At 42.4% G+C, this 22,391-nt stretch overlaps 1 protein-coding gene across 2 annotated transcripts in view; it reads left to right on the top strand.

Moving 5' to 3' along the window:
- BTRC (beta-transducin repeat containing E3 ubiquitin protein ligase) overlaps window positions 1–22,391 on the top strand; it is a 1,268,207-nt gene that overhangs the window by 971,439 nt on the left and 274,377 nt on the right. For both annotated transcript variants that reach the window (XM_086922668.1, XM_086922669.1), the window contains one exon: window positions 5,436–5,554. In XM_086922668.1, coding sequence (XP_086778794.1) covers window positions 5,436–5,554 — 119 coding nt within the window. The remainder of the gene's footprint in view (window positions 1–5,435; window positions 5,555–22,391) is intronic.

Raw genomic sequence — 22,391 nt, 5'->3', positions numbered from 1 at the left:
TTAGCACTCACTGTGCAGACTAGGGTCGCGATGTAAGTCTAGGGATGCCGAAAACAAGCCATTCTCATGTGAAGTAATTCACGCAGCCTAACTTACAACAACAGCTATATGTAGTGATGTGTGCAAAAAGCAGCAAAAGGTAAAATGGCGTTTAAACTTCTAATAAGCCTACGCTAACATAGCAATGTGTGCAAATAAGGCCCAGACCTCACTACACCACTACCTACTTTAGTTTATTAAGCATTATAAGGAAGATTCTCCCATCCCATCCATTTTTCTCTAGGAAAGATGTGGTTCAGGCTTTGATAATTTTCACATTGGACTACTGCAATTCCTTGTTAGTGGACTTCCCAAATTCCTAATTCACTGGTTACATCTACTACAAAAAGCTGCAGCATACACAGTAAAAAGATCACCTCTTTCTACACATGTCCACCAACTTCACTGGTTGCCCATTGCTTGTAGAAGTCTTTTTAAAGCATTAAGTCTCTGTCATAAAGTGAAGCAAAGGGCAAGACCTGACACCTACATGTCCTCCATATTTTCATAGCATTCCTCCACTTGTACCCTGCGCTCTAACTTGCAACGTCTGATTTCAGTTCCCAAAAACAAAAAACAGGATGGGAGACCACTCTCTGTCAGTTCTGACATCTAAAACATGCAACACTTTACCCACGCCGCTCCGTGCTCAATCCAGTCATGATATGTTTAGGAAACTACTGAAGACTTGCACATACAGCAGTTTAGTTGTATTTTCCATTATAAGTTTTACTTTGTTTATGTTGACTTCTTTTATGAGGTATCAGTGTGATTATCAAGTATATTTTCATTCATTCATTCTGGATTTATTTGCCGTATTATGGTAATGTACTTTATATGGGGGCCGCAAATCTTCAGTGAAAAGGCTTCAGATTGTTCAGAATTCTGCTGCTCCCTTTCTATGTCACATTCCTAAGCATGTCTCTCTCTCTCTACCTAGTTGCACAATCTTCACTGGCTTACTGTAGAAAAGGCTATTCAGTTTAAGAGATGTGCTACATGCATAAAGCCATGACTCAGACAGGACCTCAGCTCTTAAAGGGGCTTGTCAACCTTTGATCCTCAACTGACCTTCATGTTCAGGTGATCAAAACATAGCACTGATACCAAGAGTCGATTTGGCTAGACAAGGAGAGTGTTCTGTTGCTTTCTCTGACCCCAAACTTTAAAACACTCTGCCTCCTTCTCTGAGGCTATGCTCCTCTTTTGAGAGTTCCCTTAATTAGCTGAAGACTTCGTTATTCTAATTTTCGTCACCTTGTTCTAATCTATTATGTTACCCCTGGTAAGCTCTTTGGGGCTGCCATGCGCTCTAGTAACATAACATTCATAGATTGTGAACAACTCCTGGAATTTCCATTTGTATTCCTCCCACATGAGCCGATAGTGCCAGACACTCTTAGCTGCTCCTGATGCTAGTTAATTTTACTGCCATGCTGGATATATTTTCAGGGGTGAGTCCTACAATGACACACTGCCGCTACTACTGTATTCATTAGAGGAAGAAAGCACTAATGGGGTGTGATAACACAAAAGGTACAGTACATGTTGCAGTACAGGACCGTTCCTTAACTAAAGCCACTTACAAGTGGGCTCTGGTTGTCTGCCGTCTGCCAGTCAAATTAGCTGAGGAGCTTGCATTAACTTCCTAGAAGTATCATTGAATTTACATCCTAATGTAAGTCCAACATATTTTCTACATTATGAACTGTAATAACAAAGAGGAGGACCGTCATCGTGTACCTCAACAAGGCACCATATGTTCTGTCTCTCCAGAAGTTCCAGTTCAGCAGAAGATGTAGCTTGCTGCAGAGCATCCTTCTTGAGCCTGGTCTCCGCGGAGGATTGTCCCTTGGTCTACCAAGTTCCATACTGGAGTACCATCCTACTGAACAGTCTCTGTTCACATGGAAACGATTATATGATGTTACAACGCAAACAATTACAACGCATGCTTTTACAACACCGTTTTTACATTGACACTACCATTACATCGTATGATTTTACAATGCATGCCATTACAATGCATTTTTAAAAACTACCATTGCAACGCTTTCCATTACAACACATACCATTACAACGCATAATACTTTTAGGGCAACAGTAGGGTAAGTGTTGGATAGTGTAGGGGTAAAAATTACTATTCCCACTCCAGTGAGTGCAACAGTAGGGAAAGTATTGGATAACGTAGGGGTAAAAAATACTATTCCAACTCCAGTGAGTGCAACAGTAGGGAAAGTTTTGGATAGCGTAGGGGTAAAAATTACTATTCCCATCTGTCCCAAAACCCATACCCACCCTAAAACGAAAAAATCTCCATTACTTACCTTATAATGTGTTGTAATGGCATGCGTTGTAATGGTATGCGCTGTAGTGACATGCATTGTAATGGCATGCTTTGTAATAGCGTGCGATGTAACTGCATGGTTGCGCTTTAACAGTTGCGTTGTAAAAGCAGTGCGATGTAATAACTGCGTTGTAATGGATGTTTCCCATCGAAACAAACTCTTGTTGGTGTCCCATGCGGTTCTCTGTGTTTAAACACCTTGCGCTCTGGGCCTGTTCCCTTTGCAAAAACATTCACTGTTCACCATTGTGTTCTTGACTATGCATCGGCTTAAGTGATCTCCCCTTGATCAACATAAGGAACAGACAAACAAAGGCATAAACGTCCAGTCAAAGTCCTGGTGAGATATGACACAACACAGGTGCCATTTTACATTTTTGTGTTATGCACATGTCATTGCACATAAGCTTGTTAACAAAAACCTCCAAAAATATCCTCCTATACAATAAAGAGCGGGACTTTATCTGTTATGGGCTTGTGACCATATTTGTAGTCCTTTAAATGTGGGATTATTGCAGCATTGTACTGACAGATTTTATCTGAAGAGTAACATCTAGCCAAGCAAAGGAACATTCAGGAATAATTGGAAACCTAGCTCTTCGCCTTGCCCATAAGGAACCGCTGCTGTTTGATAGAGGATAGACTTCTAGCTTTAGGGTTTTTTTTTCTGCCAACATTCAGTGGTGTGAATACGCCGCCTCGCTCTTCATTTCATTTATCAACCTGATTCTATGTTATGATTTCTGAAATTCTGAAGCTAAGTTTTAATCTGATCTAATTGGATCACATGAAACTTCCCTCATGGGCAAATATTTTCCATGCAGTAATGCGTACAATGCGGTTTAGAAGTTGACTAGCCATAAAGTAGCACTGATTAACTGTGTGATCCCAGCTCTACCTGATATGTCTTTTTAAGTTCCATTGCTTGATCTGCTCGTCCTGCTTTCCATGACGTCGCTCACTCTACCCTGCAAATTTGAGTGAAAAATTAGTGGGAGTCTAGAGATGCAAGGAAGTAGGATGAAGGACTTGGCATTAGTCACAGTTTACCACACGCCTGCTCAGCTTTCTCTTCCTTCACAATTGCATCTCTTATAACTCAACTCACACTTCTCGTCAAAGGGAGGATCCCAGAAGTAGACTGTCTTTCTTGATGGCCAGCACTTCAGGCCAATTTTAAATGAATATTTTTGTAATGCTATACTCCAACTTTTCAGAAATTTCCCAACATGTTTCTAATTCTAATCAATACTTTTGAAACTATTTCTCTGTGATACGTCGATTGGTGGTCAAAATTTGAACAAAATAATGTAGCTGGTCTATAAAGTGTGTCCTAAACATTTTAATTAAGTCACTCAAACCCCTTTCTTCAATCCTATGGTCATGATTCATTTTAATAAGGCTAAACATTCTCACTTCTGCCTTCTCTCATGGACATATCCTAAAACAACAGTTGATGGACAGAATACAGAACAATGTCATACATTCATCCCAGTACAGAGATCTGGGCCTAAATCCATCGTTTTTTTTAACTCCACACCACCCCAGTTTAGACATGGCATATGCAAATCAGCCTTGACCCTGTGCCTCATGGGAACAGTCCAGCCCGAACTGCCAAGCCATGTCTTTCCTGGACCGGAATCAAGCATCCTAGGACCGGTTTCTGGCTATCAGCCGTCTTCAGCCAAGATAGCTTGACTCCAGTGGTGTGGAGAGCATGGGACTCGCGTCTGAGCATACCTATCCCACTCGGGGTGACAAATGCAAAAACAACAGTTGATGGACAGAATGCAGAACAATGTCATACATTCACCCCAGTACAGAAACCGGTCCTAGAATGCTTGATTCCGGTCCAGGAAAGACATGGCTTGGCAGTTCGGGCTGGACTGTTCCCATGAGGCATAGGGTCAAGGCTGATTTGCATATGGCCATGTCTGAACTGGGGTGGTGTGGAGTCCAAAAAACGATGGATTTAGGCCCAGATCTCTGTACTGGGGTGAATGTATGACATTGTTCTGCATTCTGTCCATCAACTGTTGTTTTTGCATTTGTTGTTTTTGCATTCTCTCATGGACATGGCACATGGGGTAGAGAAAGAGCCAACTCATTTAGTTTTTGTACATATTGGGCAGTCATTTGTTGCATATTGAACTAATATGATTGGTCGGAATGTTTCTAAGGAATTAGATTGTTTTACATTTCCCATTGCTAGGTTACCTTTCTGTCGATATTCATCCAGAATAGCAAGAACATATTCTCGTTTCTAACTTTCTCATTTGTAAGATCCATAGGGTTGACATATGGGTTTCTCAATGATTATTTAATATGCATTTCTGTTGTATTACTGTCCTGTAGTCCGCTCCCTAGTTTAGCAAGGCAGTGCATTGTAAGCACATCATTTATTACCCAAACCTTGTGGTTACCTTTGCCCAGTGTTCTCTCCTCAGTAAATGTTCCCAAAATCTGGGTTTGGAGTGGAGTTTATTGTAAGGGCGAAGAAAGTTATAAAGTGTGGTGCTCTTAGTATATATTCACACATCCATCCCCGCTCAGCTTTATGCCCTGGGTAGTTATACAGTAATCGTCTCTGGAACTAAGGGAATACTCACCGAAGGCTGGCATGACCTTCAGGCACCCACTATACCTTCCAGACCAGATAAACTGTGGCACAAGAGCCCTACAAATTGATAAAGATGAAAAACTTGTAGGCGAGATTCAAACTTATGATGAGGTTAATGGGTTTTCTTCATTATCTTACCTCTAGCACAATTACTTGTTTGTTTAAAACATTTCTTAGTTTGCAATTATTTAAAACACATTTACAATACCCCTAACATCCCTATAACATTAGGACATTAAATCTGCCTTACATTTTTCCATGTAGCGTTTACAAGAAACTTTTCCAAGAATTTCTTTATTGTGAGCAATTTTATCATACTAAGTCCATCAACATCAACCAACTATACAGACAAGCAAAATGAACATAATAACATGTGCAATGCTCTGAAAATAAATTCATATATAAAGGTGATTTTCATTCACTTTCTAGATCTGGGACAGGAATAAACTGGAATGTAAACGAATCCTCACTGGCCATACTGGTTCTGTTCTTTGCCTACAATACGACGAAAGAGTGATCATCACAGGATCGTCCGACTCCACAGTCAGGTACTTTTGAGAAAATCTATAACTTTTATAGTTCTTAAAAGAACGTAAAAGAGGTAGTGTATAGAATTCTATGAGGCAATTCAAATACATCTGAGATCCCAAATACACTCAAATCATTGTTAGATGTTAAGGATGTCAATGATTAGAATAGTCAAGTCATCACTAGGGAAAAGTGATGTTGAGAACTCTATGGTGCAATACTGCTTTGTCTAGTGACATACAATTATTGCTCCTTTTGTCAGTTGCAGCTGTTTTTCCTGTTTGTATTGATTTTTCTTTATAGATTTAAAATCACATTACCCATAGCACTATGAAAGATACAACTATGAATGTAGTATTATTTATTAGTTTGAGGATTATAAAGACATAACCATCACATTTGTTGTGCGAATTAAAGTTTGCATGACTGATTTGAAGGTCATGAATTGCGATTAATGATTTGTATATTTCGGTGTTTTTTTAAATTTGAATTCAGAATTATACATACACTCAAATTGTGTTTTTTAGTGAATTTCTGAGTTTTTTTTAAACCTACGTTTGGATAGTATAAACAAAGTGAACTATAAGTTCACTTTAATATGTATTTTTTTCAGTGAGTATTTGGTGTGTTTTGATCAATTCCCAAATAAGTGTGCATTTGGGTGTATTATATAGTATGGTTGTGAGAATATACCATGTAATGCACTAACAAAAACGGTCTTGCGTCCAGTCAGACTCCTGTGAAAAACCTTTAGCTTAACTCTGGGTAGCGTGACTTTGAGCAGCATGGCTTAAACAAAGGAACTAGTTTAAAGCATTTAGGTGTACAAACAATTAAATAAGAAAGTCACACCAATTTATAAAACTAGATATCTTTATGAATTTTTAGAGCCCAAGATAAACAAAATTCACCAGAGAGCTCCACAGAGACATAGATATTTAAAGGTAAATATAATTCTAAGTACTTTTAGTCACAGCCGCCAACAGGGATTGGTAATCGTAAAGTTAGAAAACTTTTGACATATTTGGGAGAGTTGTGTTGGGCTACTCCGGCTCAACTGGGGCAACCAAATCAGATAGGGAAAAGGTAAGGGTACTACTAAGGAGTATTCAGCCAGTTACCTGGTCATCAAAGCCTTGTCCTGACCAGTTTTGAATTTGACAGCACGGCTGCCATACACTATAACTGACGGATACTGTTGCTGAGGATGCTGGAGATAGAGGATGCTCTTGGTGCTGTGCAGTCGACAGAATGTCATTGCAGTTACTCCTGAATCCACGGGTCAGGTGGAGTGACTTTGGCCAAATAATTCGGGGTCCCTCGAAGTCCTCTTATGAGATAGTAGAATTCCAGCTGCTGCTGGGGTACCAGGCATTATCCAGAGTGGGTCCAGCTGTACTCTTTGGTGGAGGCTAGTGCCCCTCTAGGGTGACCAGTCTGGACTCAGATGACACTCTCGGGTGCGGAAGACTCAGGAGCAACTTTTGGCCATCAAGGATACATCTCTTGAGTTACCCAGTGGTTGTCAGCAGTGATTCTCCAGAAGTAGCTACTGACTTGCCAAGTTAGGCTACTTCAGCTTTTATGGGCCTGGTGGGGCCCAGTGGTCAGCATATTCACCCTTGGAGTATCTTCTTAGTTGTGGGGCTTTGGAAATGACTTTTCCTCAAGCCACAGGCTCGGTCCTCTCTTCGCTAGCCCAAGGTGCGGTAGGTGTAGTCCAGCTAACGGTGCAGCCTCTCTTTACCAGGTCCAAAGGTCAGCAAGGCAGTCTGCCTTTGGTCCTTTCCCCAGTTCCGTAGTGATATGAGGATCTGGGTGCCAGAGGTGCTATATTTATGATCAGAAAGTGCCCTGGGGGGAGGTTGCAGTCACTAGCTAAAAGGCTTCCAGGATCCCTCCCACCTTTCGGCTATGTCTGACATATAGCAGTGAATTTATACTACTGACTGACGTCATTAGACCCTGTCTGCACTACCTTTGGCAGATATCCATCTGCCTTTGTAATCTTGATTGAAAAAACATTGTTTGAAGTTTTCAAAAACGTTTATTATTGTTGATATTTTTCTATATTCTTACAAAATAAATGCGCTTATATTTTTCAAAGATTATGCTTGTTCATGCTTTTTTTCTCAAACGTTCAATTCACTGATTTGATAAACAGAACAAGGTTATAAATGACGAAAAAAGTTATCCTGTCCCAATGCATTTCGGGATGCTATCCCTTCGTCAGGGGCACTGAAAAACATAATATTATAAACATATTTAACCTACGACCATCAGCACACAGTGTGGTTAACTGCTAAGTTTAACAAACTAGGATTTGTGGTTCACAAAACTGGTAGAACATATGACACATTTTTTGGATAGACATGAAAATGGCTCTATGGAACATGCTAATGGATCAATATTGAACAATACTGTACATGAATAATAACATTCCATCAAATTACCCCAAATACATAAAATATTGCTGTGTTGCATGGTTTAAAAGATTTAAACCGTGTGCTTCCGTGAATGTAAGACGATAAAAGGGATAAGAGTGAAGAAATCAGTGATTTGTTAAGGGAACGGTTGTCTAAATGAGAAAGATCTTACTAAAGAAAAAACTCACCATGAGCCCAACATTCTAATACTACCACATTTTTGTGTATCTTGTAGAAGCGACGAACGTGTCATTTGACTACAGCATCTACATTTTCTATGAGGGTAACGCTCCTGAAAATCGCGTTCGAATGCCTGTTAATGCATAGGTAATCCTTCGCTTCACCAACTAGTTAAACCATTAAGGATCTTGTTTTACCATGTGAAGCTTGATTTATATTCAGATTCTAAGCTTACAGAAATTCCGTTTCAGACCTTGAAATAGAATGGTAATATTCAGATTCTTTAATGATCTTGTTGTTTAAAAAAATTCAAGACGAGATACTGTGCTGAGTTTCATACCGTGTTTGGGGTGTCCGTTGTGGCTAGGATCTGTGTCTTTGAAGGAAGTCGAAAACGACCTCTGTGAGTAGAACTGCTGGGAAGTTAACAAAAGAGGCAATTGAAAAAATTGCTATAGACGGTAAAATAAAACAAGATCCTTAATGGTTTAACTAGTTGGTGAAGTTTATATCGTCTTACATTCACGGAAGCACACGGTTTAAATCTTTTAAACCATGCAACACAGCAATATTTTATGTATTTGGGGTAATTTGATGGAATGTTATTATTCATGTACAGCATTGTTCAATATTGATCCATTAGCATGTTCCATAGAGCCATTTTCATGTCTATCCAAAAAATGTGTCATATGTTCTACCAGTTTTGTGAACCATGAATCCTAGTTTGTTAAACTTAGCAGTTAACCACACTGTGTGCTGATGGTCGTAGGTTAAATATGTTTATAATATTATGTTTTTCAGTGCCCTTGACGAAGGAATAGCATCCCGAAATGCATTGGGACAGGATAACTTTTTTCGTCATTTATAACCTTGTTCTGTTTATCAAATCAGTGAATTGAACGTTTGAGAAAAAAAGCATGAACAAGCATCATCTTTGAAAAATATAAGCACATTTATTTTGGAAGAATATAGAAAAAATATCAACAATAATAAACGTTTTTGAAAACTTCAAACAATGTTTTTTCAATCAAGATTACAAAGGCAGATGGATATCTGCCAAAGGTAGTGCGGACAGGGTCTAATGACGTCAGTCAGTAGTATAAATTCATTCTTACAGTGTGGAGATTGGCCTCTCCTCCCCTTCCAGCACACCCTCGTGAAAGCATAGGACAATCATAGTCAGAAGCCAAAACTTAGAAAAAAGGAGTTATGTTATGTTATGTTAATAACATTTATTAGGCGCAACAGCTGCCCCAGCAAAGGGGCGTCCTGGCGCCAGATCATGTACACAACACAACAGATCAGAGCTGAAAAGAGGGGAAATCAGATAACAGGGGAAAACAAGTGGGTTTTGATGGCCCGTCTAAAAAGAGTCAGACTATTAAGGGCACGAATGTGCACAGGAAGGGAGTTCCACAAATCAGCCGCCAGAACACGGAAGGAACGTCCTCCCATCCTGCTCAGCCTGAACCTAGGCTTACTCACCAGATGAAGTGATTCAGATCTGAGGGACCGCGTAGGGACGTAAGAAGAGATGAGGCCCACCAAGGCGGGGGGAGAGGAAAGCTTCAGAATCTTAAATGTCAGACAGAGAGCCTTGAATTTGATTCTCTGTCTGACCGGAAGCCAGTGAAGAGAGGTCAGAACAGTCGAGACCGAACAATGTTTTGGAAGGCCAACAATGGCCCGTGCAGCAGCGTTCTGCACCCTCTGAAGCCTAGTGGCCTCCGCCTGGTTGACTCCTAGCAGCAAGGCGCTCCCGTAGTCAATCCGGGAAAGGATGGAGGCCTGAACCACCAGTTGCCGAGTGGGGGGGTCGAAGAATTTGAGGACTGGTCTCAGTCCTCGCAGAATACCATAACAGGTAGCTGCAGTCTTCTTCGTGTGGCTGGTAAAAGATAGATTAGAATCCAGCCAGACCCCCAGATTTTTAACTTCGGCCGCTGGAAGGGGGGTCACCCCTAGTTCGGAAGGCCACCACTGATCTCCCCAGAGGTCCGCCTGCTTCCCTACGATCAGGACCTCGGTCTTCTTGGCATTAAGCTGTAGGCAGTTATTACGCATCCAGCTAGCCACAGCTATAAGTCCTGCCCGGAATCTGAGTGCAGTCACCTCAGGGTCCCCACTGAGTGTCACCGCCAGCTGCGTGTCATCGGCATACGATGTCATGGTGAGGCCAAATTGCCTGACGACAGCAGCCAGCGGCTTCACATACAAGTTTGGACTCCCAGTTCCAGAGGGTGGAGCAAGGACTGGCCAGGTGGAATGGCTACCTTGAAGAACCGGTCCGAGAGGAAGGAGCGGAACCACTGAAGAGCCTTCCCCACAATACCCACTTCCTCCAATCGCCGCAACAGGATGTCATGAGACACCGTGTCGAACGCGGCGCTCAGGTCTAACAATAGGAGCGCCGCAGTTTGCCCCGCGTCCAGCACCGACCGCAAGTGCTCGATCATAAAGAGCAAAGCAGTTTCAGTGCTGTGTTGAGCGCGAAACCCATTTTGGCTCTCGTCAAGAATGTTATTACGAGAGAGGTGTGCAGACAGGATGGAATTCACGTGCGCCTCAGTGACCTTGGCGGTCCAAGGTAAGAGGGAGATGGGCCGATAGTTCTCCGGGAGCAAGGGGTCAGAGTTGGTTTTCTTCAAAATAGGGCTGACCACAGCTTGCTTCCAGGATGGCGGAACCATGCCCTCACTGAGGGAGAGATTGATCAAGTCCAAAATGGGCTCCCGACAGAGAGGCGGGAGGCGGGCGAAGAGCTCCGGCTTCAGTGGGTCTAGGGGGGAGCCAGATTTAATTTTGAGGCTCAGAGTGTCAAATACCCCGTTAGACATGGCCGGCAAGGTGGACAGAGTTTCAGACACCGAGACCTTCACATCATTCGGAGTATCCCCGGGATCAGATGGAATAAAACCACGGTAGATTTTCTGCACCTTCTCTACGAAAAAGGATGCCAGGTTTTCGCAGTGCGAGTCCGTGCATATTACTTGCGAGGTGGCCCGTTTCCCCATCAAGTCTTTAAGTACCTTAAAGATTAACTTAGAGGGGTTAGGGCTATTGGAAAACTCAGCAGCATAATATGCGGCCCGGGTTTGGCATATAGCTCTGTGGTAGGTCTTAAGCTGAGCAAAGTACAGTGATTTTAACGTAGGATCAAAAGATTTTCTCCAAGCCCTCTCAGCTTGCCGGCAGGTTCTCTTGAGCTCGGCAAGAGTCTCATTATACCAAGGGCTCCGATTTTTAGCATGACATTTTGCCCAACGCAAAGGTATAAGAGAGTCGAGGGCAGTAAGGACCCAATTGCAGAACTGTTCATATCCCTGTTCTGCATTCTGTAGTTTGCCTAGTGGTTGCGCCTCCAAAATCCTGACAAACTCCTCTAGCTTAAGTTTGCGCCAATTGCGCTTTAGAATCTGTTTGTCAACAGGTTTAAGTTGAGGATTGTCAAGGGGACATATCACTTTAACCAGCAGATGGTCAGTCCAGCCCACCACCATCGGGTCAGCTGATCTAGCCTGAGCTAAGGTGGTAAAAAAGGGGTCGAGAATATTTCCTCCTATATGGGTGGGAGAGGAGACCAGTTGGTTTAACTGCATCGCTTCCAAGTCCGCCAGCAAGGAGCTGATGGAAGGGGAAGATGTCTGGTCAAGATGAATATTTAAGTCACCCACTATATTGAAGTTGGCACAAGAGGAAGCATGCGAACTAACCACGTCCGCAAGGGCGGCTTTAAAAGCAGTGTCATTCCCGGGTGGGCGATAGATAAGCACGCCACTGAGGGTAAATTGATGACTCGCCTTTACCTTGAACAAGGCGCTTTCACACCTAGGCAGATCCAGAGCCTTCCACTCAACCGGGAAACAAGATTTAATCGCCATGGCTATACCACCTCCCCTAGTCGAGCGGTTCAGAACAAACACCGTATAGGTGGATGGGAAGGCCAGATTTATAATGGCAGTATCGGTGTCCTGTAGCCAAGTTTCGGTCAGGAAGATGATATCAGGAAGGTCCGTATCAATCACTTCGCAACCCCACTCAACGTACTGACATATAGCAGTGCCAGAGTGAGTGCACTATTCTCTCCACTCCCAAGATGTTTGAACACTTCTGTGAATGTTAGGATCTTGGTAGCCCAACCTAGAGGTGTGGCTACCTGTGGACTACACACCCACAGAAATACCGGCGTGGGCACTGGTCTCCCCTCTCTGTTCCAATCGCCAACCTGTCTACTTGGACAAAGGGGTTACTATTCAGGAGTGTGATCGCCATTTGCTCACTAAAGATGGCTTCACCTTTGAAGCTCGCCTTTTTGGGCCAACACCCTGAGCAGGTTCTGCAAGTGAGAGGTAACACCTCTCCCTTTACCTCTCCCTGTAGTAGGCTTCTGTTGGTTCTGGGCCTGGGAGTTGTTAACACAACTCCCCAGGAAGTTAGAAGGCTGTCTGGTGGCCAACAGATGTGTGAGGTCACTGAACAATCTGGGCAACTTAGTGGCAACTTTCTAAAAGTTGCCTTTCCTTAAAACCAACTTTAAATTTGACTTGGGTATCAATTTGCGTTTAATGCCACGATTAACCATTTTAGTAGTTCCATTCAGAAGTTAGCCAGGCTGAGGGGTCAGCCTGTAACTCTTTGTTGGCCAATGGGCCTACTAACCTTTACACAGCAAAAATGACAATTTGGGACATTTGCTATTAGGGCATATTAAAAATATATATCCTACTTAATTCTATACAGTTCGTTGCTTAGGGCTCAGTAGGACTTCCTTAGGGGAGACATAAGTGGGGGCATTGCCTTTGGTTTAAATGGAAAAGTCGAATTAGCAGTTTCAAAACTGCTCTTCCAGGCTGCAGTGACAGGCTGGGAGCCGTTTTGTACTTTAACACTCACAGGGTGGCACAACCAGCACTGCAGCCTTGAAAAGACATTCTATCATGCATGCCCTGGGTACTATATACTGGTGACTTACAAGCAAGTCAACCCATGCCAATTGGGAATAGCCAGTTCAACATACCGTTTTGCAATGGGCTAGAACACTGTTAGCAGGCCTCAGTGCCCTCTAAGTCAAAAAATCTAGCTGCATCCGTCCAAAATTGTGGGGGTGATCTTGTAAAAAGAGGTATTTCCTTACAAAACCAAACAGGTTTCCAACCAACAGTGGGGGGTTGTTGCAGTGCCTGGGCTTCAGCCAAACCCTGCTCCTAACACACTGCTCACGAGCCACAACCCTGTTTTTTGGGGGAGTGGGGTGGGGTTGTGGACCCTATTGTAGGGGGCCCGTGGTTTCAGATTCATGGAACCAGAAACTTGCTGCAGGTTCACAGAGCCCACCCACAAAGCTTGCAACAGGTTATCAACCTCTAACCAGGATTCAACGATCTTAATATGCTCTAGGTGTCATGAAACTAGCAGCGAGGTCTGCAAACCCTACGGCAGACTGTCTGCATTTTATGAAAAATACATGTAAAATGCCAATGCATTTTTGTCTTAAAACCTTTTCAGATGTATTGCTTATTATAAATTGTTTCCTTTAGCGAGAATCTTTAACAGGTGACTGCTGTTGTACCTCGATTTGGTGAAATACCTATGCTGCTTCCACTTCTTGTTTTCACTCCAGAATATTTCTCATAGTCCCAAATATATGAATCAGCAAAAATGCACACAATACCGTGGTGATGTTTCAGGTTTCCCTTACTACACAGCTCTTTTCTATTGTATAACCACCTCATATGTTTTAGTTTCTATTTAGAGCAAAGCCCAGTGTGTCCGATGCACTCCTCATTGTTGACTAGTCAAACTGCAGCCAGCCAACACATCAGTGTGGAACATGTTGGCTGGCCACAACTCACATTGTTGTAAAGTGGTTGCGGGGTGGGCCCCTCCATTTGAGTTGAGGAGCATCGACCCACAAGCCCCAGAGATTAAAAATAAACTGGTAATAAAGGTTATTCATTACCATTTGAAAAATAAACTGGTAATAAAGGTTATTTATTACCATTTTATTTTTCAGCAACCCTTCCTGAACAAAGTGTCAGGACGGGGCCAATGCTACCGAGTAGCAGCAGCAGGGAGCTGTGCGATTTACAATGTGCAAGTCTCTTTGGACGGCCATCTTGCGACGCCCAGCCACACATGCGCATTTTAAACTTCTCTAACCTATGTCTTAGACAGGTGGGGTAGAGAAGTGCAGGCTCCAGTGCTCTTATGAGCGCTGAGGGAGCCTGCTGATTCCGAGAGCAGCACTAGGATTGGGTAGTGCAGTTTCATGCATCCAGATCTTCCAGAAGACACCCGAGGTAGGAGGGCATTGCACTGCATGTGGAAGGTAAGTCTATTTTCTTTTTCTTTTTTTTGGGACCCCCCATTAACCCCTACCCCCCTGCTCACCACCCTCGGTACATGCTAGCCGCCACTGTCTGGTTGGAACGAACCTGGAGAATACTGCTTCCATGCCATCCGGAACTGAAACGCTTAATAATGGATTCTTCTAAATACGCTGTACAATATGGACTCTTTCTTTCCTTAAAAGAAAAAGCTGCTCTCCACCTGAAACACATGAGAATAAGACAGATGTTGTAAAAGATTGCACGCCAACAAATGATTTTCTACAAAACACAAACTAACATCCTTCTTTAATTCTAGACATGCATTATTGCCAATAAACATAGCTTATCTTGACATATCTTGTTATTGCAACATTATATAATATTATCATTTACCACTTTACTACCTCTTGCCACCTTTACTGGTATTCTGTTTTCAACCTAGACCTCGAGGAGGTTATGCTTAGAACATTTACCTTTTATATAATGGCATGCTCTATAGCTAATTCCTATTCACACATTGCTTAATTAGACCTTTGTTTTCCCTAATTCAAATGCTTTCATTTTGATCACTTATGCACAGAAACGCTGGCAGCAACTATTGCAGACCAACATCATAGTTTGATAGGAAATACATACCATTACAGACTGGCACAAAAAAGTTTATCTACCAAAGTACAGTGTTGTTGCTTTAAAGCCTCACTAATGTGTATGTCATAGAGCTTAAGCTTCACCTCACTGATGAAGCCCATCAAGAAATGTCTGGACTTCCTTGTAGTTTGGGCTATCATATTGCTTTTGGGGTTGAACCAGTGCTTATTTGTGTAAATTTGGTGATGATCTGTAATGACACAGATGAGCTGAAAGAAATGTCTAAATGGAATGCACCCCGAGTAACTGCCAGTGTTTCAGAATTACTCAAGTATTTCAATCTACTTTTTTCATATCTGAGATCTACCACTCGGCTTCTGATTATTCCGAAGAATATTCATGAAATGCTTGACCTCAGTGGCTGCACAAAAAAGATCTTTTTCTAGCTAGATGATTAGTTCATATGGCAAAGACAGCACAAGCCCTAAATGGCAGCTGAGCTCTTCTACAATCCATGATGATACGTGTATTTTTCACACAATGTGGAGAGGCAACGTGTATTAAATATGTTATTGGCTTCAGATGCCATACAATTAAGCAGGAATAGATAACGGGAGTGATGAGTCTTCCAACAGATGACGTAGATTTTCAAAAATGCTTTTATTGTGATTCACAAAATCCACAGCCACAGCCTACGCGTTTCGCCCAACACGGGCTTCTTCAGGGCTTGTCTTTGTATCCTTGTACATGTATGCTAATTGTCCAAAAATTGGGAGTCTTCATTAAACTTTCACTCCAGCTTGGGCAAGTGTGTCTCAAATTCCACTGTCGCCCATTCATTAATGGGTAGGTTTAATGATGGAAATCCCTCTTGTGTCAGGGGAGTGCTTGCATCTTGGAATTGAAATAGTTGCTGTAGTGATAGCCGTGTCGCTATCATATGCCGATTGGGGCACAGTATCCTATCTCCTATACTGGAGTCTTCCTCGTCGGATCCTGGTTCCGGAAAGCGTGTGTAAAAGATACGTGAACAAGAGGAAGACATGTTTAGTGCCAAAACAGCAACTTCTTTCCATCTGTGCAAATGTTGCCACAAGCAGTCAAAGCTAACACCAACGAAGAAGAGGCTTTGAGGGCTGTCCCACATGTCTTTGGCATTCTAGTGGAATCAAGTTAGTCCGTGCCCATATACAAATCACCCTGACAGCAGTGTCTTCTTCTCTTCCCTCGATTCATCTGTGTGGACTTCACAAAAGGACAATTCAGAAACAACTGAACCTTGAAACAAGGATGTCCATGTTAAATTGACACCAGTATAGAAGTCGATACTGCTCTAATACCAAGGACATCGACAAAAGAACTACAGTTAACCCTGGCTATGAATGCACTGCATGCCAGCTGATGAGTGCATTCAGAAATACTAGCAGTGAGAGGTCGCTGAATTGCGGCCCAAATAATTGCAATTGGCTGAGATTAATTTAAACCTCATTCTGAATGATGGCAGCCTAGCAGCTCTGATTTTGCCACACCTAAACCTGTATTCGATCCAATCTCACATGTTACTCTGCTTGAGTGTCTAGCCTATGTTGGCATTACTGATACAGTTTATAAATAGTTTACTTACCTCTTTATTCCAACGATCACTTTTTTTATATTTCTTAATAAAAAATGTCACAGTTCTTGCCGATGTTTCATGGGGTGTAATCAGCCCAATCGCTGCAAGGACTCACTAAGTTACATTCACAGCTAATACTCAACACTTTTCCAGGGCTGCTTTGCATTCCCACCCCATCCCTATCTCACAGCTATCTTGTTCTTTGTGGAAAGATAAATCATTTTCCAAACTTGTAGGCTTATGCTTACAAGTGTAGACCACAGAACATATGCTTCAAAAGAAAAGGTATTTGCTGAATACAAATATATACCTTATCTGAACTATTGCTTGGGGTTAACTACAACCTCATCCACTCTGGAATTTGGAAATGAAATATAGCACCACATCACAATAAATGTTGCTTTTCACTAATGCTAGCCTGTGCTGGAGGATCAGTGGCTCGAAGATAACCACAAAAACTAGAACTGCACTTAATATCTGTAGAGGCTCGTGTCATGGAAATTTCGAACAGCACTTACACTGTCTCCAGTGAGATGGACGCAGTTCGTTTGTATGCCAAGACTTTAAACACCACCGCATGATACAGATGCATATGTAAAATATCAAATTTCTAATTATTTGTAAAATTATTTTGGAGCTCAAATGGTGTTTGAGCAATTTCTATTAGGTGGTATGTTCATGCATTTATTTTTTATTTTTTTGACAAATACATTTTATTGCCTCAATTTCCCCCAAAATAGATCATTTTGACTCATACACAAAGTGCAAGCCAAATAGCAGATATAATATCAATTATTGTAATTTTTTAAAAAATATTACAGCACAAGAAAAATCCAAGAGCCAAAAACTCAAGGGCCTCAAAGTGCTGGGTTCGGGCATAAGTGTGGGGCTAGAAAGCCGTGAAGCAGTCACTAGCTGAACTTTACATTTGCATCATAAGGCCCTGTTCGCAAAATGTCACTGCCAAAACAACACTTTCAACCATGTGTGAGATAAAGACATTTAGCAGACCTTATTTTCAAGCAAAAAGTTTGGATAAAGGAGTTTAAGGGTCTCTTCAGAGTCTAGCAATGCAAAAAGTCACGATTAATTCTAAGGTTACCTAAAATAAGCTATTTTCTTTCCTTTCCCACACTATTTTGCTAGAAACATTGAAGAGGCATCAACGCCTAAGGCCAGTAACTATTTTGTAATTAATTGATCAACTGTAATTCCTATTTCCTAAAGGAGTGAGATTGTAATCAAATTAAAAATGAATCTCTGACCTTCAAAAACACATATTCTGCCCTGCTACAGATTATGGACACGTTCTTGTTTATTTATTTAATTTATTTATAAGTTTTATATAGCGCGAACATTTATCTTTGATCACTCAGTTCATTCAGCAACTAGTGTTCATTCCTTCAATACCTTACACAAAGGGTAGCAAAAGACATGTACAATTTGAGTCGGTATGTCAGAGATGGCCCCAGCACCTCAGTCACTAGGATAGAATGCATCATTGGTATTATTTCATTATCACCAATTGAAGAGGTCACTCCTAGAACCCTAAGTCAGGAGGCACTCAACATGTTCTCGAGATACCCAGCTTTATTCTCCAGTTGTATGAAGCAACCACACAGTCCCCCAAGTACTGGTGCCTTTCGGATTCAGCCCATGAGTCCAACAGTAGTATCTCAAATTTGGTGACTGAGCTCTCCAATATGACTACATCAGCTTTGTATTTACCTTACGCACACCTTCTACTGTGGACACTTTACTTTCAGTTCTGTATGATGTTTTCTCTGTAAGTCCATCATCACTGTCACTGGCATCATCTCACCTAGAGTGAAGGTTATTTTTGGGTGATCTTCCAAATATCTGTTGGTGTTATGAGTTTCTCTGGGAGCTGCAGTCTTTTTCAAAAGATGTCCCATTTCTTCTTTGCAGCTTTCCGTTTGTGCATGTTCAACAGAAAGGTGGGAATACAGTGAGGAGGTGCTCAGCTCTGTGGATAGTTGCGAGTCAGTGTATTTTAAAGTGGCACAGTATTCTCAAGAACAATCTCTGTTGCTATCTGGTCTGCCAACATATGCAGCAGGTGAATTAACCGGTAGTGATTCAGGGCACATGTGTACTTTCTCCCTTCTTAACACCAGCCATATTGGTGCCATTGCCAGAGTAACACAGGGCAACTCCTCACATTTCCAGTTAGCTACAGGCACAGCAGGTGCCCACACCCTGCCTGAAAGTAGATGCACTCTGGCTGCATCAGAGTTTATTTGCCTATTCCATATGACCAGCTCTGACACTGCGTTAATGATGCATCCCCGCCACCATCTTTAACCTTTGGGATCGGGGCAGAATAGAGATATCAATTACTAGTTGCAGTGGGATCATGCGAAAGGATCTTTGTAACCCAAAAACATATGGTTGAGGAGGATGCACCCTCCGGACAATGAGGTATTTTGCAATGCTGCAGTGCAAATTAAAAGCCTTAAAAGGGGAGTCGTGGCAAAGTCGATCTCTGTTGGACCACCCTTTTTTTTAACATTTATTTATTGTTTTGTCCTGGTTAAACCAAGAATATGCTTGCAAAAATGTTCTGAAAGTACTACTGTACTGCTTCTCAGCTGCACACTTTTGCTTCATTTGCAGACTCCATTGGAGTCTGAGTGACAGTTCAGAGATCTTGTGTCTTTCTTTACTCAGGTGCTTTCTTGGAAGTGACAGGGCTGGGTCCTCCATAACGGAGACAAAACTGGCTCCACAACCAAGGCATGCAGCATGATTAATGGACTTCGGGATACCTTTTAGAACAGCATGGGAGACTTCATGGTTATAACAGTAATAGGAGAGAATAATAGGGACAAAAACAGAAGAACAAAAATGAATTCATGGCTAAGGGAGCCGAAGTAAAGGTGACTTGCAATGGAAGGTTGCAGGTGGTCATCTGAAAGACCTTGAACTGTCTTGGGGTGGCTGTTAAAGTGGTACCACTGGTTCCCATCATGTTGGGCTTAATGCTGCTTCATTGGTCTTTCTAGTATGGTGCTGGGTGATGCTTCTACCTTTTTTTGGTAATTAGTTCGACTGCTGCTCACTTTCTTTTGCAGAGTAGAGCTACTGTGGATCAGCAAGTGTGACATGGTGATTATGCTTTGCTATGGTTATTATGATTTGCCTGATGTGGAGAGATGTTCCCTCGTGGTTGTAGGCGTCTGTAGATATTTGCGTAGCACTTGTTGTGGCCACATGCTCCTTGTCATCTTGAACCTTGACCTAGCAGGAAACAATGAGGAACTAGGATCTGTTGCAATGGTTTACAAATGTGTTTCTTTACCAAGATCCAGTCTTCGGGACTGAGGTTGTGGCACTACTTCTGGTGCGGAAGGGCAGTGGCAGCTCCAACCTGGTGAGAGACAGAACGCACCACATTAGCAATAATTGAGGATTGGTAATATTTGTAAGAGCATTTGCAGGCACTGCAGGCAGCTGCATTGCTCGGCCCATGATCATTTCTTGGGGAGAAAGTTCTGTTCTCTGATCAGGGATTCTGTGAAGACTCAGCAACACTAAAAGCAAAGCATACGGTCTCTTCAGAGGTGTTGACGCACTCACTTTGATTAGTCTGGACTTCAGCATGCCATTGACCTGCTCCACAATTCCAGAAGCCTCAGGTCGATAGCTACAATGTGGTCTCTGTTCACCCTGTAATGCTCTGCACACATTCTCAGGATCACATTATTAAAGTGAGTTCCGCGGTCTGACTCTAGCGAAGTCGGGAATCCGTACCTGAGGATTAGTTAACGCATCAACAACTTATCTACAGTAAGGCTGTCATTTCTGCTAGTTGGGTAAGCTTCAATCCAGCTTGAGAAAATACACACCATCACTAGGACATATCTCAGCCCAGTACACACAGGCATCTCAATGAAGTCCTGCTGCATCCAGATGAATGGCCCTCCTGATCTCCTATATGGCTCAATGCCACTGGTGTCCTCTTTCCTACATTCATCTGCTGGCACACAACACATTTGTGGCATAATCCTTCAATCATTAATCTGAGCTGGGGGGTTGAACGAATGCTGCTGAAACAGCTTAACCATGGTATCTTTCATAACATGTGCAGGACCATGGAAATGCCTAGCCACTGGGGGCAGCAAGCTATCAGGCAATATAGGTCTTCCATCTGCTGATTTCATCATCCCTCTTAACACAGCCTGCTCTGAACAAACCCTGCAGCTCCTCCTTTGGTACTTTCTCCTGCAGTCTCTTCACTTCTCAAATATCAGCCACTGCCAATAAAAGGATATAGTTGTGCTCATTTTCAAGATTAATTTACATATTCTCCATTAAGTGTAAGGGACCCATGAGCATAATAACGTACAACCTCATCAGCATAATGATTGCCAACTGTTACATAGCCATCTCAACTCCTGTTTGCCGAAGAATTCATAACAGCAATCTCTATAGGCTGTTGCTACGTTTCCAACAGTCTCATGACATATTCACTCTTATGAATGGGTGACCCTGAAGACTTCCTAAATACCCTTTGTAGCAATGTAACCATATCTGTCTAAAGTCATGGATCCTACCAAAGCCATACTGACTGTCAATAAAAATAGTCACCTTCGGCTGTACTGAAACACAGCAAGCTCTAATGAGAGCAATCAGGTCAGTCCCTTGTGGTGAGGTTTACTCCTCAGAGCCAGGAGGCTTCCACTACCCCCTCAACTGAACAGACTGTTTAAGCAACTCTTAAGAGTCCTCTTGTTATCTCTTCGGAAAGAGACATCCACAAACAGTATTTAATCAGACACTGCCGGGGGCTCCTCTTGAATATCAGGTCTTGGCATGGTGCATAGTTCCGTGACATCAAGGCTGTCATGCTATACCTCCCCATCATCATTTTCATCTTCCCACAATGGTAAAAAAGTATCAGGATTCAAGGAAGCACACCCCTTTAGGGTAATGTTCTCAGCTGTAAGTATAGTCTGTTCATATTTGGTCAACCTGCTGTTCGTCAGGTGCTGATTTCAAACGTGTCAGAAATATTTCGACTGAGTGCGGCACCATGATAGTAGGAGGTTGTGATATGACACTATTCTTACATCTTTCAATGCTGACACCCACTTCTACTACAGCTTTAAGGCAACCAGGCAGACCTGGAGCCATACAATCAAGAGTGGCAGAAAAATAGGCCACAGGTCTTCGGGCATCTCCATGCATCTGGGTGAGCACTTAGTGCAGCCTTCCCTTTCACTGCAGAAAAGTGTAAAAGCTTTGCTGTAATTAGGCATTCTCAGCGCTGGTGCACAACAGAACTTTCTCTCAGCTCTAGGAATGCAACCAAACAGTCATCGTCCCATGGTATCAGATTATTCACATCACAGCTTGGCCGCTAGGGAAAATTTGGTTATCCACTGTCCGCAGTAGTCCACCATTCCCCAAAACATCCTGACTTCCCTTTGGGTTATTGGTGGACTTATTTCTAAGATGGTAGAGACCCTCTATTGTGACACCTTCCTCACTCCCTTTTCAGTGTGGTGCTCTAAATATAGGACTTCTCTTTGGCACTACTGCATATATCTCAGGACACCTATGTCCATTCTCAGCTGAGTTGTTTAACAATGCCATTTTGTCTTGTTTATAGCCTTCTTAAGTATCCAAAGCCACTAACAGGTCATTGATGTACTGAACCTGCACAGAAGTACAGGGAATTACCAGGTACTCAAGA

The sequence above is a fragment of the Lissotriton vulgaris genome, chromosome 5 (genome assembly GCF_964263255.1).
Source record: "Lissotriton vulgaris chromosome 5, aLisVul1.2, whole genome shotgun sequence".
In the NCBI taxonomy this organism is placed as follows: Eukaryota; Metazoa; Chordata; class Amphibia; order Caudata; family Salamandridae; genus Lissotriton; species Lissotriton vulgaris.
Note: the sequence above shows the minus strand (reverse complement) of the source record. Positions and strands in the feature narration are given on the sequence as shown.